Raw genomic sequence first — 20,608 nt, forward strand, 5'->3', positions numbered from 1 at the left:
CAAAAACGATGTACGAGAGCGAGGCTGTGTGTGTATGTGGGGCTGCACACATAGCTGCAGACCCTTTTTCAAGAAAAAGGAAATATTACAGTACCGTACAAATCCTATCTATAATATACAATACTGGTAGTATTAATATTTGAATATATAGATAAATAGGATTTGTGAGGAAAAATATTCAGCTGTTACCTCAAAAGAGCTGTTAACATAACCACCGTTATGTTTATTGTTTGGCAATTAAAATTTATATTAAATAGCTAGACAGCGTTAAAAATGCGTATAGTATTAAAAGTTTCTCATTGTAATTTTAACAAAATGAATTATCTGCATTATTCAATATTTGCATGGTATTTCAGCAAGACATGCTTGGCCACACAATTTGTTTTAATTTTAATTAACACGTAATGTTATCATGTTTGATGCAATTAAATGAATTATTATTACTATAAATCTTACTCACACACAGCGTTGTGGCGTTCTGTTAAAACTAATCAAAGATACGCATATGAAAGCATATACAATTTAGGACTTTTTAACGATTTGACATTTTCCTAACAAATTCATTCGAATGAAAATATTTTATTGACACCCTAAAATTAACATTCAACTTAAACAATGACAGTGTTGATAAAAAAACTAGTTCTATAAAATGATGAGCAGAGGCTTCTTAACTAGGACGAGGCTGCTTTTAAGACGTAAAAAAAAATTCCGATGACATATTTTACTAGGTAGGCTTTGTGCAAGCCTGTTGGCTAAATACCCACCCACTCATATTCTACCGTCAAACAGTGCTCAGTATTATTGAGTTCCGGTTGGAAGGATGAGTGAGCCAGTGTAAGTACAGGCATAAGGAACATAACTACTCCAGACCTCCTCGTAAACAGAAGTGAAGGCATTGTTTTTATCCCAAGAGCCTACTTTATTGAAGTAGGCTCTTGGGAGTATGCATGGATCGTCATTTTATAAGATTAAATTTAAATCTAACACCGGTTCTTAATGTAGATTCTTACGAGAAGAATCGGCAAGAAACTCAGTAGATACTCTTATTCGATAATCAAGTTATATAGATAATTAAAAATATTGATTTAATTATGGCAAAACTTTAATAAAACACAATTGAATTATTATTTATCCTGCATGGAAATTAACGAATACTAACTCCACACTTTTTATTATTTTTATTGAATAATACGCCTGATTCATATACTGACGACGAGCCGGTTTGCGTGATTGTTAGATACTTGCCTTAAACTTAAACATGTCTGTTTGTCCTGAGTATGAGAGTAATTATCTATATAAGTATGTATTTACAAAAGAAAAGTAGTATATGTAGTACATCAGTTGTCTGTTTTCCATGGTACAAGCTCTGCTTAGTTTGGGATCAGATGGCCTTGTGTGAATAATGTCCCAGGATATTATTATTATTATTATTATTACATTCTTATTTTACATTTTCTCTCTTATGAGGTAACAAAAACTAAACACACGGGCCGTAGCCAAGCGCGAGTAGGGGCTAGGTGATCGTAAACAGATGAGATGGATGAAGTCGTAAGGAACTTGCGAGTGAGGCGGCATGTGTTGAGAATGATTGCCTTTTGGAGTAAATGATGAGTGTGTCGAGGAACGTGTAACATATCAAGGCTACGTTATAGGCTTTTAGGTACGACTCCAGTTGATGATATGACAATGGGAACAATATAATAAAACAGCAATACTTGATATTGTTGTGTTCCGGTTTGAAGGGTGAGTGAGCCAGTGCAATTACAGGCACAAGGGACATAAAATCTTAGTTCCCAAGGTTGGTGGCGCATTGGCTATAAGCGATGGTTGACATTTCTTACAATGCCAATGTCTAAGGGCGTTTGGTGACCACTTACCATCAGGTGGCCCATATGCTCGTCCACCTTCCTATTCTATATAAAAAAAAAATATGGATGGTGTTTGCTCGCCACTGACGCTTCAATTCAATTGCTAGATCTTTCTTCTTAGTACTGATATAAATTACATTATACTATTAGTTATATATATTTAGTTTAAATTCGTTCGATGTTCACCGCGAGGTAAAAACAAACACAAAAAAATCCGCATTAAGTTATACGTGTACATGTATATATGTATGTAGTCGAGATGGTCTAGTGGTTAGTGCGCGTGAATCTTGAAACCGACGATCGTGGGTTCAAACCCGGGCAAGCATCACTGAATTTTCATGTGCTTAATTTGTGGTTATAATTCATCTCGTGCTTAACGATGAAGGAAAATCGTGAGGAAACCTGCACATGTCTAATTTCATTTAAATTCTGCCACATTTGTATTCTACCAACCCGCATTGGAGCAGCGTGGTGGAATAAGCTCCAAAACCTTCTCCTCAAAAGGGAGAGGAGGCCTTAGCTCAGCAGTGGGACAATAACAGGCCGATACTGTACATGTATGAAGTATTTTTTAATCTATGTATATAAAATAATAACTGCCCGATTGACATACCACCGTACAGCCTAAAATACTGGGGTTAGAACTATGAAAATTTGCACAGTAGATAGCACTGAGCAGTAAGGAAGGATTATTGATAATTTAACCCCTAAGATACAGGGGATGAAATTTTGTATGAAAAATTCTTCATTTTTGCTTTGCTTTTGCTATGGAAATTTGTATTTAACAATTCTGAATTATGAAGCGAGCGAAGACACAGGATAGTACATACATATAATTAATAATACATTATCAATAAATAAAATCTAAATTATTCCATGCAATCGCTTTTTAGCAAAGCCTTTTAATAACATATTAGATTATAATTATTTACTTCCTTGTTGTTTAGAGCTTATTTTTTAGCTTTATTATTTACAGGCTATTTTGTTTGTGTGGGTGACGAGTAACGATACTTATTGAATACAGATGTAATAATACACTTTACAACTCCTTTTTTTTTATAGAATAGGAAGGTGGACGAGTATATGGGCCACCTGATGGTAAGTGGTCACCAAACGCCCTTAGACATTGGCATTGTAAGAAATGTCAACCATCGCTTATAGCCAATGCGCCACCAACCTTGGGAACTAAGATTTTATGTCCCTTGTGCCTGTAATTACACTGGCTCACTCACCCTTCAAACCGGAACACAACAATACCGAGTACTGCTGTTTTGCGGTAGAATATCTGATGAGTGGGTGGTACCTACCCAGACGAGCTTGCACAAAGCCCTACCACTAGTAAAAATTGTACCACCTGTATTTATTCGTATGCTTCGATTACTAAAATACAAAGTTTGTATGTAATTGACATAGTTATGTGATTCGTTGAATAAAGTATTAAATTAAATGTAAAGCAACCACCGGTTCGGAAAGAGAATAACCGGTAAGAAACACAGTAGTTTCTTACTCTATTTCATCTATTAAAAAATATACATATTATTATTATATAATAATTATAATATAATATGAATGTATTCTGTATCAACTTCAAGCTCTTTCATCGTTTATATACACTTTAATAAGCCTTATATATATTTTTATTAATAACTAAAATGTTTTATTAGAGGTAAGTTCGTTATTGACATTCAATTTCAAAAAATAATGGTTGCGTGCGATTTAATCGTTCTACAACCATAGCGATTCATTTAGAATAAAAATACTGACGCACTATACAAGTTCATATCACACTTTCCGTATTTATATAAAATAGCAGTTCGCGCTCCGCCAGTACTTAAGTAGTACTACAAGTACTAAGTACGTTCGTGTAGTTTGTTTTTTTTATTGGATTAAAAGGTAAGATTTTTTTTTGTCACAATATATTTATACCTTTGCCTATTTTTTTTTAATACATAGGTTAATATATTTGTGACTAGGTCTTTATCCAGTCTTATCATATTAAAACTTTTGCACGTTTCATAAACTTATTATATACTATTATCTACTTTTAATTTTTATCCTCTGACTTGAGAAAAACTGGTGAAAAAACAAAACAGCGGTTTTGTTTTTTTTTCTAAATATTAATTTATTTTTGTTTACAATTCAATTAATAATATTATATTTATACGGCCTGAATATTGTTTTATTTTCAAGGTATTTTCATAAATAGAAAAATAAAAAAAAAATTATAATTTTCATTAGGACACACGTCATTTTTATTTTATTTTATAAATACTAAGGCCACTAGGCAAATTTAAACACCTAATAAGAAAAAATGTCACTCCCAATTGTCAAGTATGTGGTGTATTAGATGATAGGTATTTCACATTTGTTATTAGCGTGTGTTCGTAACCACAATTTGAGAGAAACACTAAAATATGAACTAAATTTAAATTATACGAATTTTGGTGTTTTTAATTCTATTCTTAGTGAACCTTCGAGTATTTCGATTTAATTTGCGGCCTTAAGACGAGAGGCCTTGGGATTTAAGATGGGGCCGACATAGAGGCTGCGTATAAAGGCCCCTTAAAATAGCAGATAAAAAAAAATACTAAGCATTTGTAGTTTAGTAACAGACGTTACTAGATTGGTTTTATAAAAAAAGTAGAATATATAGAATAGCTTTCAAAACGCTAACGACCTACGTTCAGGAGTTAGAGGCCTTTCTTTATTTATTAAGGATCTCCAACAAAGGATACACACTTACGAGTACATTACATTGAGGAATAATATTTTAAAATATGTGTGCTGCTTCAATTAAACCACACAAGACTACATCAAGCAAGCATTTCATGAACAGGAGCATATATCAAGCTATCAAATATATGTCAAACAAATCTATATATTTTTAATTTATTTCTAAAGGAAACTATAAAGGTGCAGATTGTATATTGTGTGAATAAATCTTTTCTGCAAAAATATACGTAACGGTAACGTGTTCGTTTGCAGTCCAAGATATAGTTTTGAGCTTAGCACAAATACTTTTGGTCTCATGATCAGTTATTTTAAACTCGTTGGCAATAATATATGTATATATATATTATTTACTTTTCTCATATATATTTACATGATTATTTTATGAGGATATATCATATCACCCATTGCTTTAAGATAATTCCATTCTTATCGAACCTTTTAAATCCTTTACTATATATTTAAATATGAAATAAAAATAAATAAAAACCATAGGTACATATTTATAAAAAAAATAACATTTCCGGCTTCAACAGCAATAAAAACTTGATTGTCGTTAACAAGCCTTCAACAATCTGATTACCGGTCAGATAAATAATGTTGTATCTGTGCTCTGCACGCACAACTAAAAACCTTTAAATAATAACTATTTTTTACAAATCAAATCAATATATTTTTATTCAAATAGACTTACGAGTACTTATGAATCGCCAAGCGATACAACCGACTACATCATAATCTTTTATTTATCTTAAAAACATATGTTTAAGTAAACTAAAAAAAGGGTTATATTAGTTAAATTTTCTGATTCAATTGAATTGGATTCTATGAATATAAATCAGAATCGAAAACCGGTCACGTAGCTTTAAATAACTTCAACTCCTAACTTAAGGTAAACCGTAAATGTCCTTGAAGTTTTAAGTTAATTATATTTAAAGCGAGGTTAGTTTTTTTTAGTTTTATTTAAATTTTTATCTCCTGTAAAGTATTTAAAGGGAAAATTACAAATGTATTTTATTAACCAATTGAAATTAAGTGCAAAGTGCGCCCTCGAAGGGTGCGCCCCTGACAGCCGCCCGCCTATCCAGCCAGCCAGCTACGCTGACATGCATCGCTGACACTGACGCTGCATCTAATCTCTACCTTTTAAATAAATATAATATAATCTGACAAATCAAACCGTTAGTTTAGTCTTTATTGTTTTGAAACGTGGATTTCGATAGAGTTATGAATAAGAGATAAATCTTTTACGATGCTTGGAAGGGCCTCGAGGGTTAAGAAGAATTTTATATTGCAATATTTTAGCCGTGATTTATATATAAATATTTAAATTAAGTTGATTATTGATTGATTTTGGATAAAATATATAATCAATTTCTTATTATGTATGTTAATTACATAACCTCGTTAAATATAATAAACATAATGATTCCCTTGTTATTTTGCCATGAATATATGAAATGCTGTTTCCTTTAACTATATTAAACCCGCTTACCTTGCCATCGAGACCTTTACGACGGAACCTTAAGAACCTGTTATATAGAACAGATCTGACCCTTCTAAGGCTTTTTATCCTAGACCTCATGTACTTATCTCGGTACCACCAGCGCCGATGTGCGCCCTTTTCATTCTGATGATATTGATACCATATTTATAGCTTTAAATTGTCACGTTAACTATAAGATTCTGGCTACATAGCATCGGGCCCTGCCACACAGCATCATTTATCTCAAAGATGCCGCATGTAATTGCTACTCGTATTTTTATAAGCTTAGCCCTTAGTCATCTAGAGGAATAATTCCTCCCTCTCTACGTTTAGGTCGGCACTTGAGGAAGTAAAGTAATAATTGGTAAATGTCATGTAAGCCCTCCTCTCATTTTGAGGTTTGGAGCTTATTTCCACGCTGCTCCAATGCATCCAGCATGAGTGGCATTCCTTCGACACGTGCATTCCTCGCTATCTTTTGCTTAATCATGATAATCTGTTTGCTTTACCCGCAGTTCTATACTCACCTGAATCTTTCATAAGAATACGAACAATTTACTGTTTTGTATTAAATTACGATAAAGAAGACATATTTCAAAGTAACTAATTACAGTTGTCAAATAACAAACATTAATTGAATAGTTTCTTCATTATTTTAAGCAATCAATTAGCATGATTATAACGCATAACAAATTATCGGAATGTAAAGTGAAAAAAATGTATTGTTTTCGGTACAAAACGACTTTATCGCTAACATAGTATATATAACTCTTTTACTTCGTACGAATTAATTACAAGGCTTTTACTGTACTGGCTGCGCGTCCCGACTTCGTACGGGTAAAATTCTTACATTTTCCCAATTGAAGTTGGAGTTGAAATTTCTAAAGATTCTCTCTTAGTGAGCATTTACACGTGAAAGGAGTAACTGCTCTGTTCCTTCAAACGAGGCGTGAAGAGGTATCTTGCGGGCCGGCAAGGCGGGGGCGGCTAGTGCAGAACATTCTTCCCGACTGTACTGGCCGTCGTCGCGGTAAGTGGTAGTAGAGTCTCAACTACCACTTACCATCAGATGGAGTAGAGTCATTTGCCCTCCCGGCAAATATATATATGTATAATAATAATAATGTCTTCCAGACCGATTTCGGCCATGTCGGCCAATCTCAAGAGAGATTAGCCAATTACGCGGGAGATATTATAGTGCACAAGTGTGTGCGCAAACTCAGGTGCACTCTCTCTTCCCTCACGACACGACCGGAAAGTTAAGGCGCAAGACCAACGGCTTTACGTGCTTTCCGAGGCACGGGAGTGCACTTCCAACTTCCAGACTTCGGGCTGCGACTGAGAGTTTTCAGACAGAAAAACTCAATAACTTTTTATTAGCCCGACCTGGGAATTGAACCCAGGACCTCCGGGTCTGCGGCCTTACATCAAGCTACTAAACCAACGAGGCATATATGTATATATATATAAATTTAACAATGTTAAATCCGACAGACGTCCTGTGTATGGCCTTTGGTCTCGACTTTCAAATCTCTCCGGTTGGATTGATGTTCCATGAAATTATGAGCGTGAGTGAATATAGAATAGCCCTATGTTTGTGCATACACAAGACGTGTCCAACTAGCTAGCCGTGTAGAACAACTGTCTTGGTCACATTTGGTTATATAAAGATATTTGCACGCCAGTGATTCCCATGCAGTGGTTCCAATAACGCGTCACACGAACTGCGTATACACCGACGATAGTGACAACTCGGCGGGGAAGAATAGCGATCCATATTAGAGACGACCCCATCATGGACAGGCTGGTCGAATACCATCCAGGCCAATCTAGGAATGCAGAATACCAAAAAAAAAAAAACAAAGCAATTTAAAATTTCTAATTGTGATGTCTGGATTTGGAAATGAAAATATACAGACACAAAAATACCAAACTATAAACTGAGGACGACACAACAATGATAACATAAAAAATAAATAAAGAAGATCACAATATTCTTACATAAGACGTGTCAAATATTCTTATGTACATACCTATGTGTATAGTACAACATATAAACCATGTATTTTTATTTTTAGCAATGGACGAGGTGACCGGCGAAAATATGCAAAACTTATATAATAATGTTTACGATGAAGTGAGTTGTGTGTGTGTGTGTGTTTTCGCTTTTCAATGTTCCACTTTATATCGATAGCAGCACGCTTTCGTTTGTTTTTCTGATTGTTTGCACAATGTTTTTTTTCTATATTAAAGAGGTTAATCGAAGGAGTTTTTATCATCGTTCAGACATTGTAACCAATTAAGTAATCAAATTAGCGTGAAAAATGTAATTCGAAAGAAAAGAAAAATATAGTTAATTATAAAAAAAAATGTTGGAAACGAGATGGCCTAGCGGCTTGAACGCGTGAATTTTGATCGAAAACTTTCAGTGGCGTAATTTTGAAAATGCAAACCAAACTCACTTCAGAATACGATGGTGATCGTATTCTGAAGTGTGTTTGTTTTGTGTTGTGAGTGAGTTGAAGTGTGACACGAATTGATTTCTTACAAGAGATTGCAATTGACCACTTACCAACACGCGGTGTATTGATATTTCAAACCAAATTAACGATATAATATAACGGTGGTAGGGCGCTGGCGAGATGAGGGCGTTCATCCCGTTCTTACTCTCCTCTTTCCTGATGTACGTAAATGCCGATAACAAGAATGACACGGACGTCGTGGACTTCTTCCGTCGGGGCATTCAAAAGGAGATCCAGACAGTCAAACAGCCGATTGACGAAACCATCGCGTATGTAGGATCGTCACAATGTAAGTTTATTGTATAAGTACAACAACAAATCTTGATGATTTAGATTACGCCAAGTCGCATTTGCACATCAGACTCGTGTATAATGGTATCTTTAAAATAAGTAAAACACCCTTAACATTTTATTAAAAAATAAACTAAAAAAATATGTATATAAAAATTAAAAATTATATTATTTAAAAGTATTAGAAGTATTCTAGTATTCGTCCGTGTATTTAGGTAGGTAGAGCTTTGTGCAAGCTCGTCTGGGTAGGTATCACCCACTCATCAGATATTCTACCGCAAAATAACAGTACTTGGTATTGTTGGGTTCCGGTTTGAAGGGTGAGTGAGCCAGTGTAATTACAGGCACAAAGGACATAACATCTTAGTTTCCAAGGTTAGTGGCGCATTGGTGATGTAAGCGATGGTTAACATTTCTTACAAGGCCAATGTCTAAGGGCGTTGGTGACCACTTACCATCAGGTGGCCCATATGCTCGTCCGCCTTCCTATTCTATAAAAAAAGGTAGCCCATTCCCGTTCTTGGGGCTCAAGCTTACGTCATACGAAATTTGATCAAAATCGGTTCAATGCCTTAGCCGTGAAAGCGTAACAGAAAGACAGAGTTACTTTCTCATTTATAATATTCGTGTACATAGATTAATACATTTTACTTGTTGCAGGTAAACATGTTAAGAAACTACTGGGGGTTTCTTATGAGCAATTACAGGGGGAGAGTGAACCAGACCTGAACAGTCTAACCCTTCATTACAAGACCAGGTGATTCAGACGCTTACTTATATATTTCTTAAGTGTCTTAGTATTTAATTAAAATATCCACACGAATACATTTATAGATTAATATAATAATAATAATATCCGGGGACATTTTTTCACACACGGCCATCTGATCACAAATTAAGCTTGTACAGAGCTTGTACTATGGGAACCAGACAACTGATATACTATATATACTTTTTTTCTTTTGTAAATACGTACTTATATAGATAATTACACACAGACTCAGGACAAACAGACATGTTCATGCACACAAATATCTGTCCTGGGCATGTTGGCATCCACCAACCACGCCAACCGGCTCGTCAATTGCAACATTTAGACAATTATTTTAGTCAGATTAATATAATGTACTATTTATATACACGTTACAGTTACATACATATAACTGATAACTGATAACTATAGGCTTAGGTTTATATAATATTTATTCCCATAAAGACTAACGTCACTTACATGAGAACAATGTTGAACTTAAAATTAGTTACTACATTCGTCGTTCGTTGTTAAATTAGTCGACACTTTATTAATTCATTCTCATTTAACACATCGTGGCTACTTGCTTAGAAGCGAATGATCTTTTGTAAGATAAGCGGTTAGTCGTGTCTTAAATGTGTTAAGCGAGTTTACATTCCTCATATTTGAGGGTATTTTGTAAAAAAGTTGCCCTCCTTCAAATGTGATCATTTTTTTGCCATAGTTCGTTTTTATCTTTGGTAGGAGAATGAGACTCGCTCGACGCGTGTTGCGTTTAGACTGTTGTTTTATTTTAGTAAAAGTTAGTTTGGTACGGTACCTTTATTAAGGGTTTGATGCAAATATTGTAAATACATATATAATTGTCGAATATTCATTATTTTAATGGTTGGAGTAAAATATGGGTAATTAAAGAGCATTTTAATATATTTTTTTTGGCAGCTAGAACGTCAGCTAGTTGTTTTGGCAACACTAACCCATACTTCAATTATGTACGAAATATGTGGTTTAATTAGGGTGTTATAGAACTATTGTTGAGATACACAAGGTTACCTATATTAATTAAAGGTATTTTTAAAATTAATCATAATAATTTTAATTTTCGTTTATTCGTGTATTAGTGTTTCGTATCGCGTAATAATTTAATTAATTCGGTTACTTGTGTTCTCATTATACAGGATCTATGCAGTCTATCCGATAACTACACTCCTAAGTACAACAAAGATAATAAAAAACCAGTAAAGATAAAAATAATGTATGATTCGTTATAACAAATATTTTAACTGTTGGTAACATTATTGAAGTTGTAGATAATAAATCGTCGTGTATATTTCTTAAATACAAATAAGCAATAATTTGGTTATTTTATTAACATTATAATAATAAAACAACAGGGCATATACAACGATCATCAATATCACAGCAGCGGCGGAGTCACTGCGTCAGGCTCGGAGTTACGACCCTGATGAGAAGTTAATAATCTTTGTGCACGGGTTCACGGACGATCCCACTAAGGATAGCTTTACGCACATACATCGCTCTTTTATTGAAAATGGTAAGTTTAATTTTTTTTATTTGGCAACACTAAATTGTATATAACAAAATTCGAGCTTCCCGCCCAAAATGCTGTGCATAGAGTTCGAACTAGAAAAAACTAAGGAAGAAATGAGCCATCTTTTAGTAAGTGATGGTTTTCGCTCGAGTTAAAAAAGCGTATATGTTTCCTTGGTGTGCAAGTCTGCTTCATACTAAATTTCAATTTAGGGGTTTAGCCATGAAAACGTAACAGACACAAATACAGTGTTACTCTCGCATTTATAGTATAAATTATTTCATACAAAATTAATGAGCAACGAACCGCAGCTAAGATTTATCTTTATTTGATTATAATCACACTCATTTACTAAACCGGAATAGAAGACAAAAGACTTGGCTCTATATTTGAAATTACTTTTTTTTTAAACTAAAAAAGTTAAAGAAAGGCAATTTTATGCTTAATTTTTAATGCTATAGTATTTAATAAATAAAATATATCGCACAATCATTCCAGAAAGCGTTAGAGTCACCAATCTAGATAACTTACTCATTGATTACATAAGAAATCAAGGAAAGAATAACAATGCGTTGTGGTCGGACATTTCCCACGATATTCATAGACTGATTAAATTATTGTAACGCTCTATGACGTAATGACGTCGTGACCTTAACTTTGTTGCTAAACCCTTAACCAGTCACTAGTTTTTTTCACGTTTACAGTACCTAACTTATAATATTGTAGATCGTGAGCCGATAAAAAGGGGATTTTTCCAGCTCAATTGTAGAAACTTACTGGTGGTAGAGCTTTGTGCAAGCTCGTCTGGGTAGGTACCACCCAGTCATCAGATATTCTACCGCAAAACAGCAGTACTCGGTATTGTTGTGTTCCGGTTTGAAGGGTGAGTGAGCCAGTGTAATTACAGGCACAAAGGACATAACATCTTAGTTCCCAAGGATTTATTACAATGCCAATGACTATGGGCGTTGGTGACCACTTACCATCAGGTGGCCCATATGCTCGTCCGCCTTCCTATTCTATAAAAAAAAAGAAACTTTGCGGTGTTACAATCACGTACCGTAACCAATAAAACCATTGCTCCTGTCATCTTTCCCCGTCGTGTCGTATTACTGTCCCGATATCCTCATAACCAATTTCGGTCACGGCGGCCAATCTCAAGAGGGATTAGCCAACTGTGCAGGACATATTATAAAGCACAAGTGTGTGTGCAAACACGAAGGCATACTCATAATCCGATGGGACGAGAGTGTGCACACATCCAACTTCCAGACTCCATGCTGTTACTGAGAATCTTCGATGGAAAACCCAATTAGTTTTTTTATTGGCCCAACCATGTGTTTGAAGGACCTAGGGATCCTTATATCTAGCCACTAGACCAACGAGGCCGTCAATCAGCCAACGAGAAGGAATGTGTATTATAGTCAATAATGAAGCTGTTTGTTCCTCCAGGTCACATCGGTTTGATAGCACTTGACGGCAGCTCGCTGATCCGTTGGATTTATCTCCGCGCGACGACTTACGTGCAGTTCATGGGACAAAAGCTCGGAGAGATCTTAGCTGGCATGGTTTACCGTGAGTACAGAAAACTTTTTTTGATTTACTTATCGGTTAATTACAGAATTATGCATATTGGTTCCTATTACATAAAGAATAATGGTGAATATTCTTTCTCAGCTAGAAAGTTTCGAGTATTTATTATACAGAACCCGATGGCCGGTGATGAACACATTTGTATTAAATTTTTACACGTGCAGGTTTAAATTTGAGCGAGCTATTAAATAAAGGATGTGTGCAACCGATTATAGCTGTCGTTTCAATTTAACTAACGCGGCGTCTCCGCTTGCATAATTAATTAGATATTCTTTATAAATACTATATACATACGTGCAAAGAACGTAATAGCTATAATGTAACCAATGCTGACACGATGGTGGTCGGCATGATCGATTCTGCTACCGTCGTCGTCTTCGTAATTAATTAAAGAAAAGTGGTTTTAAATATATGTATTTATAACATTTTTTTTTACATTAAAACTAATCGCATACACTTTTTATTTGAAACAGTACAGAGGCGTTCGCTTCGATGTCAGTTAAATTTAATACACTAGAACAGGCTTTTTTAAATCCTAAAATTGAACATTTTTCATGTTTTCATTCGTTCCTTGTGTTAGTATTAAGTACGTCACAGTTTTTAGTTATTTTTTGTTTGCGATACATTTTACAAAAATACAACGCGTTATTAAATATATATTGAGAAACAATAGCTAATATGTTTGTCTTTAAATTTGATTTTTAAAAAAGAAACTCAAGAATACATCTTCGGCAATTGATGTAGTTTATTTTTAAATTTTCGGTTAATATTCTCGACCTCTAGCACTAGGCCACCTCAGTTCTTAAAAGTGAGAGACAATATTTTCAAATATATATTTGTGCTCTGTTTATATAGAAATATTAGTAGCCCTGACTTCGTACGGGTAATTCAGAGTAACCTATTTAATTTTTTAATTTAGTTGATAGCTTATGTTTCTAAATTTTATTTTAAAAAAATATTTTGTAATCGCATTAAATTCTTAGTGAGCGTCTACGCGAAAAGGACTAACAATGCCAAATTTGAAGTCAAATGGACATAAGATTTCGGAGATCTCGTGATGACTCAATGGTACTTCGTTTTATATATAAATATATAATATGTAAATATATTCTCTAAGATTTTTTTAAAGCAATAAAAAATGCATAACACGTAGACAAAAACGTGTTTTTACATACACATTGCGACTTATGTGTATTTTGAGTATTTAAAACAACTAAAGTATAAATAATAATATGATATCAATGTGTTGTCCGTTTTTTGGCGTTCGGGGAAATGGACTGCCTGATGGTAATTGGTCACCACGGTTCAGAAATATTGGGGAAAACTTTGGAAGATTAGATGTTATGTCCTTTGTGCCTGAAGTTTTACTGGCACACCTTTCAACCGGAACACAACAATACTAAGTATTGCTATTTGGCGGTGGAATATGTATTATTAGTTAACAGCGGTTCATCCGCGGCTTCGCCCTCGTCATAATCCCCCCTACAAATTTTCAAACCCTATTTCACCATTTTAGGGGTGGAATTTCGAAAAATCCTTTCTTAGTACGTCTTTTCATCATAAAATGCATTAACAGTCAAAATTTCAACAAGTTCAAGTTTTTTACCCTTGTGGTGTAGGCTCTGTGTTGATGAGTCAGTCAGAACAGGCCATTATATATAAATATAATTAATATTATATATAGATGAACACTATAAAAGATGTTTTGATTAATCATGTTCTACATGTTTTACTTGGTAATTATGTTGTTTAGTTACAATGTAATTGATGTATAATCATTACGTCGGTACGTTAAGTTTATCTTGGTATTTGTTCATCGAATAAAGACAATGAAAAAAATGATATAATAAGATTATTTCTTTTGTCTTAGGAAGTAAGTTTTATTTTCGGATTTGCATGCAAAAGTGAGTTTGTTATGGTTTCATGTCTTAACTAGTCAGCCGATCATCATGAAATTTTTCATATATGTTTCAGGGGTACAGAAAAGGACATTTCTGTTATTTAAACATACATACAGTGTCTAAATAATAATTTTGTCTTTGTTTACTTATATAAATATGTATCAATCGTTCTTCAGAGGGCCAAGACCCGACAAAAATCCACATAATTGGGCACAGCCTCGGAGCACATATATCTGGGTTCGCTGGAAAAGCCTTCTACAATTTGACCGGGAAGCTGGTCGGCAGGATCTCCGGCCTGGACCCAGCTGGGCCTTGCTTCAGTCACGTCGACCCGGACTCTAGGCTGATGCACACTGACGCGGCGTTCGTGGACGTGATGCATACGGACGCCGGCGTGTATGGGATCAAAGATGCCGTTGGTAAGTGTATTTTGTTCATTTAATAATTTATATCACATACGTGTGCATACAATGAACCCACACAAATGAGTGGATACACACACATTCTCCCAAACACAAACACACGTTCACCGTTTATATATACTTATATATACCTAGTTAAAACGCTTCTATGAACGATTACTAAAATGGTGTACTATTTTCTCTGATAGACAGACATGGTTGGCTGTTCGAGGCCCGAACAACCAACCATGTCTGTTTAAAATTGAACATGGTCTCCAGGTCACGCAGACTACTTCCCCAATAGCGGCACCTTGCAGCCGAACTGCCTGCTGCAGACGTGCTCACACTCTCGCGCGTGGCAGATGTACGGCGAATCTGTGCTGACCAGAGAGGCCTTCCCCGCGATCAAGTGCAGCGACTGGGAGGAGTTTAAGAACGGAAGCTGTAAGAATGAAATTAGGTATGGAAGAATAATGAAATCGCTAGTTAAACCATTTTTATTTAACCGTCCAACGATACATGATTATGTGCTCAAGACCGATTTTGGCCATGACGTAGCCGTCAACGTTTCCTGTAAGACTAGCGTCTTACAGGAAACTGTATAGGAAATATCATAGTGTACAAATGTGTGTGCGAACAAAGGTGTAAACTCTATTCTCCCATTCTCATTTAAATGAGACGGCAAATCCGACTTGACCGGAAAGAGTTCAATCGACAGGACTCACTGTTTTACGTGCTTTCCGAGGCACGAGGTACACTCCGTACACTTCCAACTTCAAGAATCCGGACTGCTACCAAGAACTTTTTATCGGCCCACGCCATTGGTTGGAATCCAAGACCGCGGTGTCTGCGGCCCTATAAGCTAACTACATAAGCGAAGTGGTCAATTACCGGCTATCGATATAAAAGTCCCAGGTTCGATCCTGATCCCAAAGCCAAATACTCCTAGACAATCATAACTACTGTTATAAATTTCACGTCTTAAGTACTGAACCGATAATTTTAATATTAAACAAACTCGCCAGGGCCACAGATAATGACCCAAACCCCACGCGTGGACGAAGCTGTAAAACTAGTATTTAATATTCAATCAACAGCCAATCGTTGTCCACTGCTGAACATAGGCCTCTCCCAAGGTGCGCCAAAGCTCCCTGTCCTCCGCCTTCCGCATCCAGTTGGTGCCCGCCACCTTCTTAAGGTCGTCGGTCCACCTGGCTGGAGGGCGCCCTACGCTGCGCTTGCCGATTCGCGGTCTCCACTCTAGGACTCGTCTGCTCCAACGGCCATCGGTCCTACGACATACGTGACCAGCCCACTGGCACTTCAGCCTGCTAATTTTGCAAGCTATGTCGGTGACTCCGGTTCTTTTCCGGATAATCTCATTTCTGATCTTATCCTTCAAAGATACTCCGAGCATAGCTCGCTCCATAGCACGCTGAGCGACTTTGAATTTGTGGACTAGTCCCGCAGTTAGTGTCCACGTTTCGGCACCGTATGTCATGGCAGGTAAGACGCATTGGTTGAAGACTTTCGTCTTCAAACATTGCGGTATAGACGACTTGAGGACTTGACGAAGGTTGCCAAATGCTGCCCATCCCAAGCGAATTCTTCGATCGGCTTCCTTCTCGAAGTTGTTCCTACCGACTTGTATTACCTGTCCTAGGTAGGTATATTCACTAACAACTTCGAGAGGTTTCCCCTCGACGTATATCGGTCCCGGCACGACATGCCTATTGAACATGACCTTGGTCTTGTCCAAGTTCATACCGAGACCGACACGCCGGGAAGACTCGCCTAGGCTACGCAGCATTTCGGTGAGTTGTTCCAGCGACTCTGCTATGATGACGATATCGTCGGCAAATCGAAGGTGTGAGATGTACTCGCCGTTTACATTGACTCCATACCTAGTCCAATCCAGCGTTTTGAAAACGTCTTCCAACGCGTTGGTGAACAGTTTCGGGGATATTACATCCCCCTGTCTCACCCCTCTGCGCAGTTGGATCGCCTTCGTCTTACAGTCCTGGATGTGGACAGTCATTGTAGCGGCGTTGTACAGACATCTCAGTACCTCGATATATCTCCAATCGATATGACATCTCTGCAATGAGTCGAGCACTGCCCAGGTTTCGATGGAGTCGAAGGCTTTCTCGTAATCCACAAATGCCATACACAGCGGCTGATTGTACTCTTCGGTCTTCTGCACAATCTGCCGAACAGTATGGATGTGGTCCACGGTGCTGTAGCCTGATCGAAAGCCGGCTTGCTCTGGGGGCTGGAACTCGTCAAGTCGTCTGGCGAGACGGTTCGTGACGACTCTTGAGAACAGCTTATACACGTGACTCAGGAGGGAGATTGGTCTGTAGTTTTTCAAGAGGGTTTTATCACCTTTCTTGAAAAACAGTACCACCTCACTCCCGCTCCACGTTTCCGGGGTCTTGCCATGTTGGATGACGGAATTAAAGAGGCTTGCTAGCTCTTTCAGGACCGGAGTCCCGCCTGCCTTAAGCAACTCTGTTGTGATTCCGTCATCTCCCGGAGCTTTGTTGTTTTTAAGCTGTTCTAGAGCCGCCCTAATCTCTCCTTGGTCAACGACCGGGAGCTCCTCGGAGTAATGGCGCATAAGAGGGGCGCGCTGGTCATCAATACTGATTCCCACGGGTTTATCCGATCTTGAAGAGAACAACTGCCCATAAAACCTCTCTACTTCTCCGATAATCTCAGGCCTAGAGGTAACGACCCCACCATTTTCAGTTTTAAGTTTTGTCAGACGCGGCCTCCCAAACTTGCGAGCGAACACTTTCGATCCCCGATTTTGCTCAATCGCAGCCTTGATGGCACGGGTATTGGAGCGTCGGAGATCGCGTCGCGTCAGCGTTTTTATTGTTCGGTTTAAGGCCTTATCTGACAAAAACGATGGTAGTTCTCGTCGTTTTCTCATGAGCTCGAGTGTCTCAGCAGAGAGTTTTGGTGCGTTGTCTCTTCTCTGTGGCGGAAAACACTTGCGGGATGTGTTTTGCAGTATTTTGACCAGCGTGTCGGTTCTCTCATCAATGCTGCTTATGGTTTCCAACGCGGTGAATTGATTTTGAAGTTCCATTTGGAACTTTTCGGAGCCTTGAGCAGCTTGGAGCATGGTAGGTCGGAGAGTAGACCTCATCATTCTCGATCTTTCGGCTTTTAAGTTGATATTTAGAGTGCCTCGAACCAAGCGGTGATCACTTCCGGTATTAAACCTGTTGATCACTGAAACATCTCTAAATATGTGCCTTTTATTCGAAATGATAAAGTCTATCTCGTTCCTTGTCACGTTATCGGGGCTTCGCCAGGTCCACCTCCTCTGAGGCTTCTTTTGAAAGAAAGAATTCATCAAAAAAAGCCCCTGTGCTTCGAGAAAGTTTACCAGCATTTGCCCCCTGTGATTTCTGCAGCCCAAGCCGTAAGGTCCGACTTTCGATTCACCGCTATCTTGTACTCCCACTTTAGCATTAAAGTCTCCCATAACAACATTGTAGTGGGCCTTCGAGGTGTCGTTGAGGGCCTTTGCGATGTCCTCGTACATCGCTTCGACCACATCATCAGAGTATGTCGAAGTTGGCGCATATACCTGTACGACCTTCAGGGAGTACCTGTCGGAAAGTTTTAGGACAAGGTACGCTACCCGGTTCGACACACTACTGATTTCCACAATGCTGCTAATGAGTTCCTTTTTGACTAGAAAACCGACACCACCCTGGGAGAGGTTATCACCTCCGCGGAAGTAGAGTAAGTTACCGGACTCTAGAGTTATCGTGTCCTCCCCCTGTCTTCGGACTTCAGATAACCCCAGTATATGCCAGTTTATATGACTTAACTCTACTTCTAATTCGGCGAGGTGATGGTCCAGCCTCATCGAGCGTCCATTATACGTTGCCATTTTCAGTCGTTTTATACGGTAGCCTGCCGTGAACCGGTGATTCTTAGCACCCCCTGCCCTGCCGATACCGCGACCGCTACCTTGGTCGGGCCTAGCGGGCTTGCCGGTAACTGGGGGCCTTTTTTTTTGGGCGCATCTGCCATTAATGGAGGGGTTTGCCCATACTCGCCGCGCTGGGCAGGCGTGTTGGCGAGCGCAGTAGGGGGGGTAAGATGTTTATGGGAGGGACGCTGCTGCCCATCCCCCCTTTTCCCCGTCCCTCAGTCGCCTCTTACGACACCCACGGGATGAGATTGGGGGAGTACTATTCTAAGCCGGTACTCCACGGCAAGTATTTAATATTACCAAAATGTAATTAAATTCCAGCTACATGGGCTACGGGGCCAAGTCTGACGCCCGCGGAAAATACTTCTTGCAGACGAATGGCGAGTCTCCATACGGGATGGGTGTCCGCGGCATCAAGTATACGAACACGGATGGAATAGTCAAGAGCATTTCAAACGTCTTCGGATAATTTGATACTTTAAGATTTATATATTTATTTATATGTCGATGTGTACGTTACTAGAATTATGGTTGTTATACATAAAAGTAGCATTATGAGAAACGGTTTTATTGTCTTCGATTAAAATAATAATTTAAGCATTATTTTATTAAGAGTACAGTTGATAATAAGTTTGATAATTAATTATTAAAAATAATGCAAAGCATCTAATTACGTAATAGTTATGTATTTGTATTATATATTAGACGGGTATACGGGTACCTAATATGCCACTCGATAGAAAGTGTTCCCCACGCACAGACAGACATTGCCATTGCTATAAGCATTGACCAGCCCTTACGGCGTTTCAACCCACAGCCAATATTATTTAGGATTCGGTTATTGTATCTGTTGTTCAAAAATAAGTAATAATACTATTAATTATTTTTTACATCATATTTAACTGGTAATAAATATTTGTAGAATCTTATTTATTATGTAAACAAATACAATTGCAACGAGATATTAACAATATGTCTTCATATATGTCTTCAATTTCAAATTCATTATAAAATTATTATTTTCGTTGATTTTATCAAAATGTTAATATTGTTGTGAGCATACACGGTATTGTTGTATTGTGTTGCATATTGTGAAATTCAAATTTGCTTTAAAACACCCTGAGGAGCATCTTTAGCTGCAATTATTAATAGTCCGGCTTTGTTACACTGGCTCACTTAACCGCAATATATAAATGTAAGTATTGCTGACTTTTTAATAAAATAACTAGTGATTGGGTAACAACCAGCGTCGAGTGATAATAATTTTAAGCAGTTTTATTGTTTGAAATGTATAAGACTTGTGAAAGTAATGTTTGTGTTATTTGAAAATAAAAGTTATGAAAAACAAAACAACTCCATTGTTATATCTGTTACTGTTACACCGCAGACATTGTTCATAATAATCATAACTCATTATCTCTAATGTGATTATAGAAATAGTATATCACCATAAGTCGGTTGGCAACATTTCACAGTATTATATCTACATACCTACATGGTTTTAGGAAAGGAAGGATTTTATATAAAATAGGAAGGTGGACGGGAAAATGAGCCA

General features: G+C 37.3%; 1 protein-coding gene across 1 annotated transcript; it reads left to right on the forward strand.

Moving 5' to 3' along the window:
• Positions 1-3,701: 3,701 nt before the first annotated feature.
• Positions 3,702-20,406, forward strand: LOC126777087 (phospholipase A1 1-like). Its single transcript, XM_050499970.1, has 8 exons — positions 3,702-3,761; positions 8,715-8,895; positions 9,558-9,654; positions 11,043-11,203; positions 12,653-12,775; positions 14,871-15,113; positions 15,375-15,555; positions 19,375-20,406. Exons 2-8 carry the CDS (start codon positions 8,727-8,729, stop codon positions 19,520-19,522), a joined length of 1,122 nt encoding a protein of 373 aa, XP_050355927.1. The 5' UTR covers positions 3,702-3,761; positions 8,715-8,726; the 3' UTR covers positions 19,523-20,406.
• The last annotated feature ends 202 nt before the right edge of the window (positions 20,407-20,608 follow it).

This window comes from Nymphalis io, chromosome 22, assembly GCF_905147045.1.
Source record: "Nymphalis io chromosome 22, ilAglIoxx1.1, whole genome shotgun sequence".
Lineage (NCBI taxonomy): Eukaryota > Metazoa > Arthropoda > Insecta > Lepidoptera > Nymphalidae > Nymphalis > Nymphalis io.

Coding starts and splice junctions, on each gene's coding strand:
- LOC126777087 (XM_050499970.1), top strand. CDS start 8,727: ATGAGGGCGTTCATCCCGTTCTTACTCTCCTCTTTCCTGATGTACGTA. Junction 11,204..12,652: donor TCGCTCTTTTATTGAAAATG/GTAAGTTTAATT, acceptor TTGTTCCTCCAG/GTCACATCGGTTTGATAGCA. Junction 15,114..15,374: donor TGGGATCAAAGATGCCGTTG/GTAAGTGTATTT, acceptor CATGGTCTCCAG/GTCACGCAGACTACTTCCCC.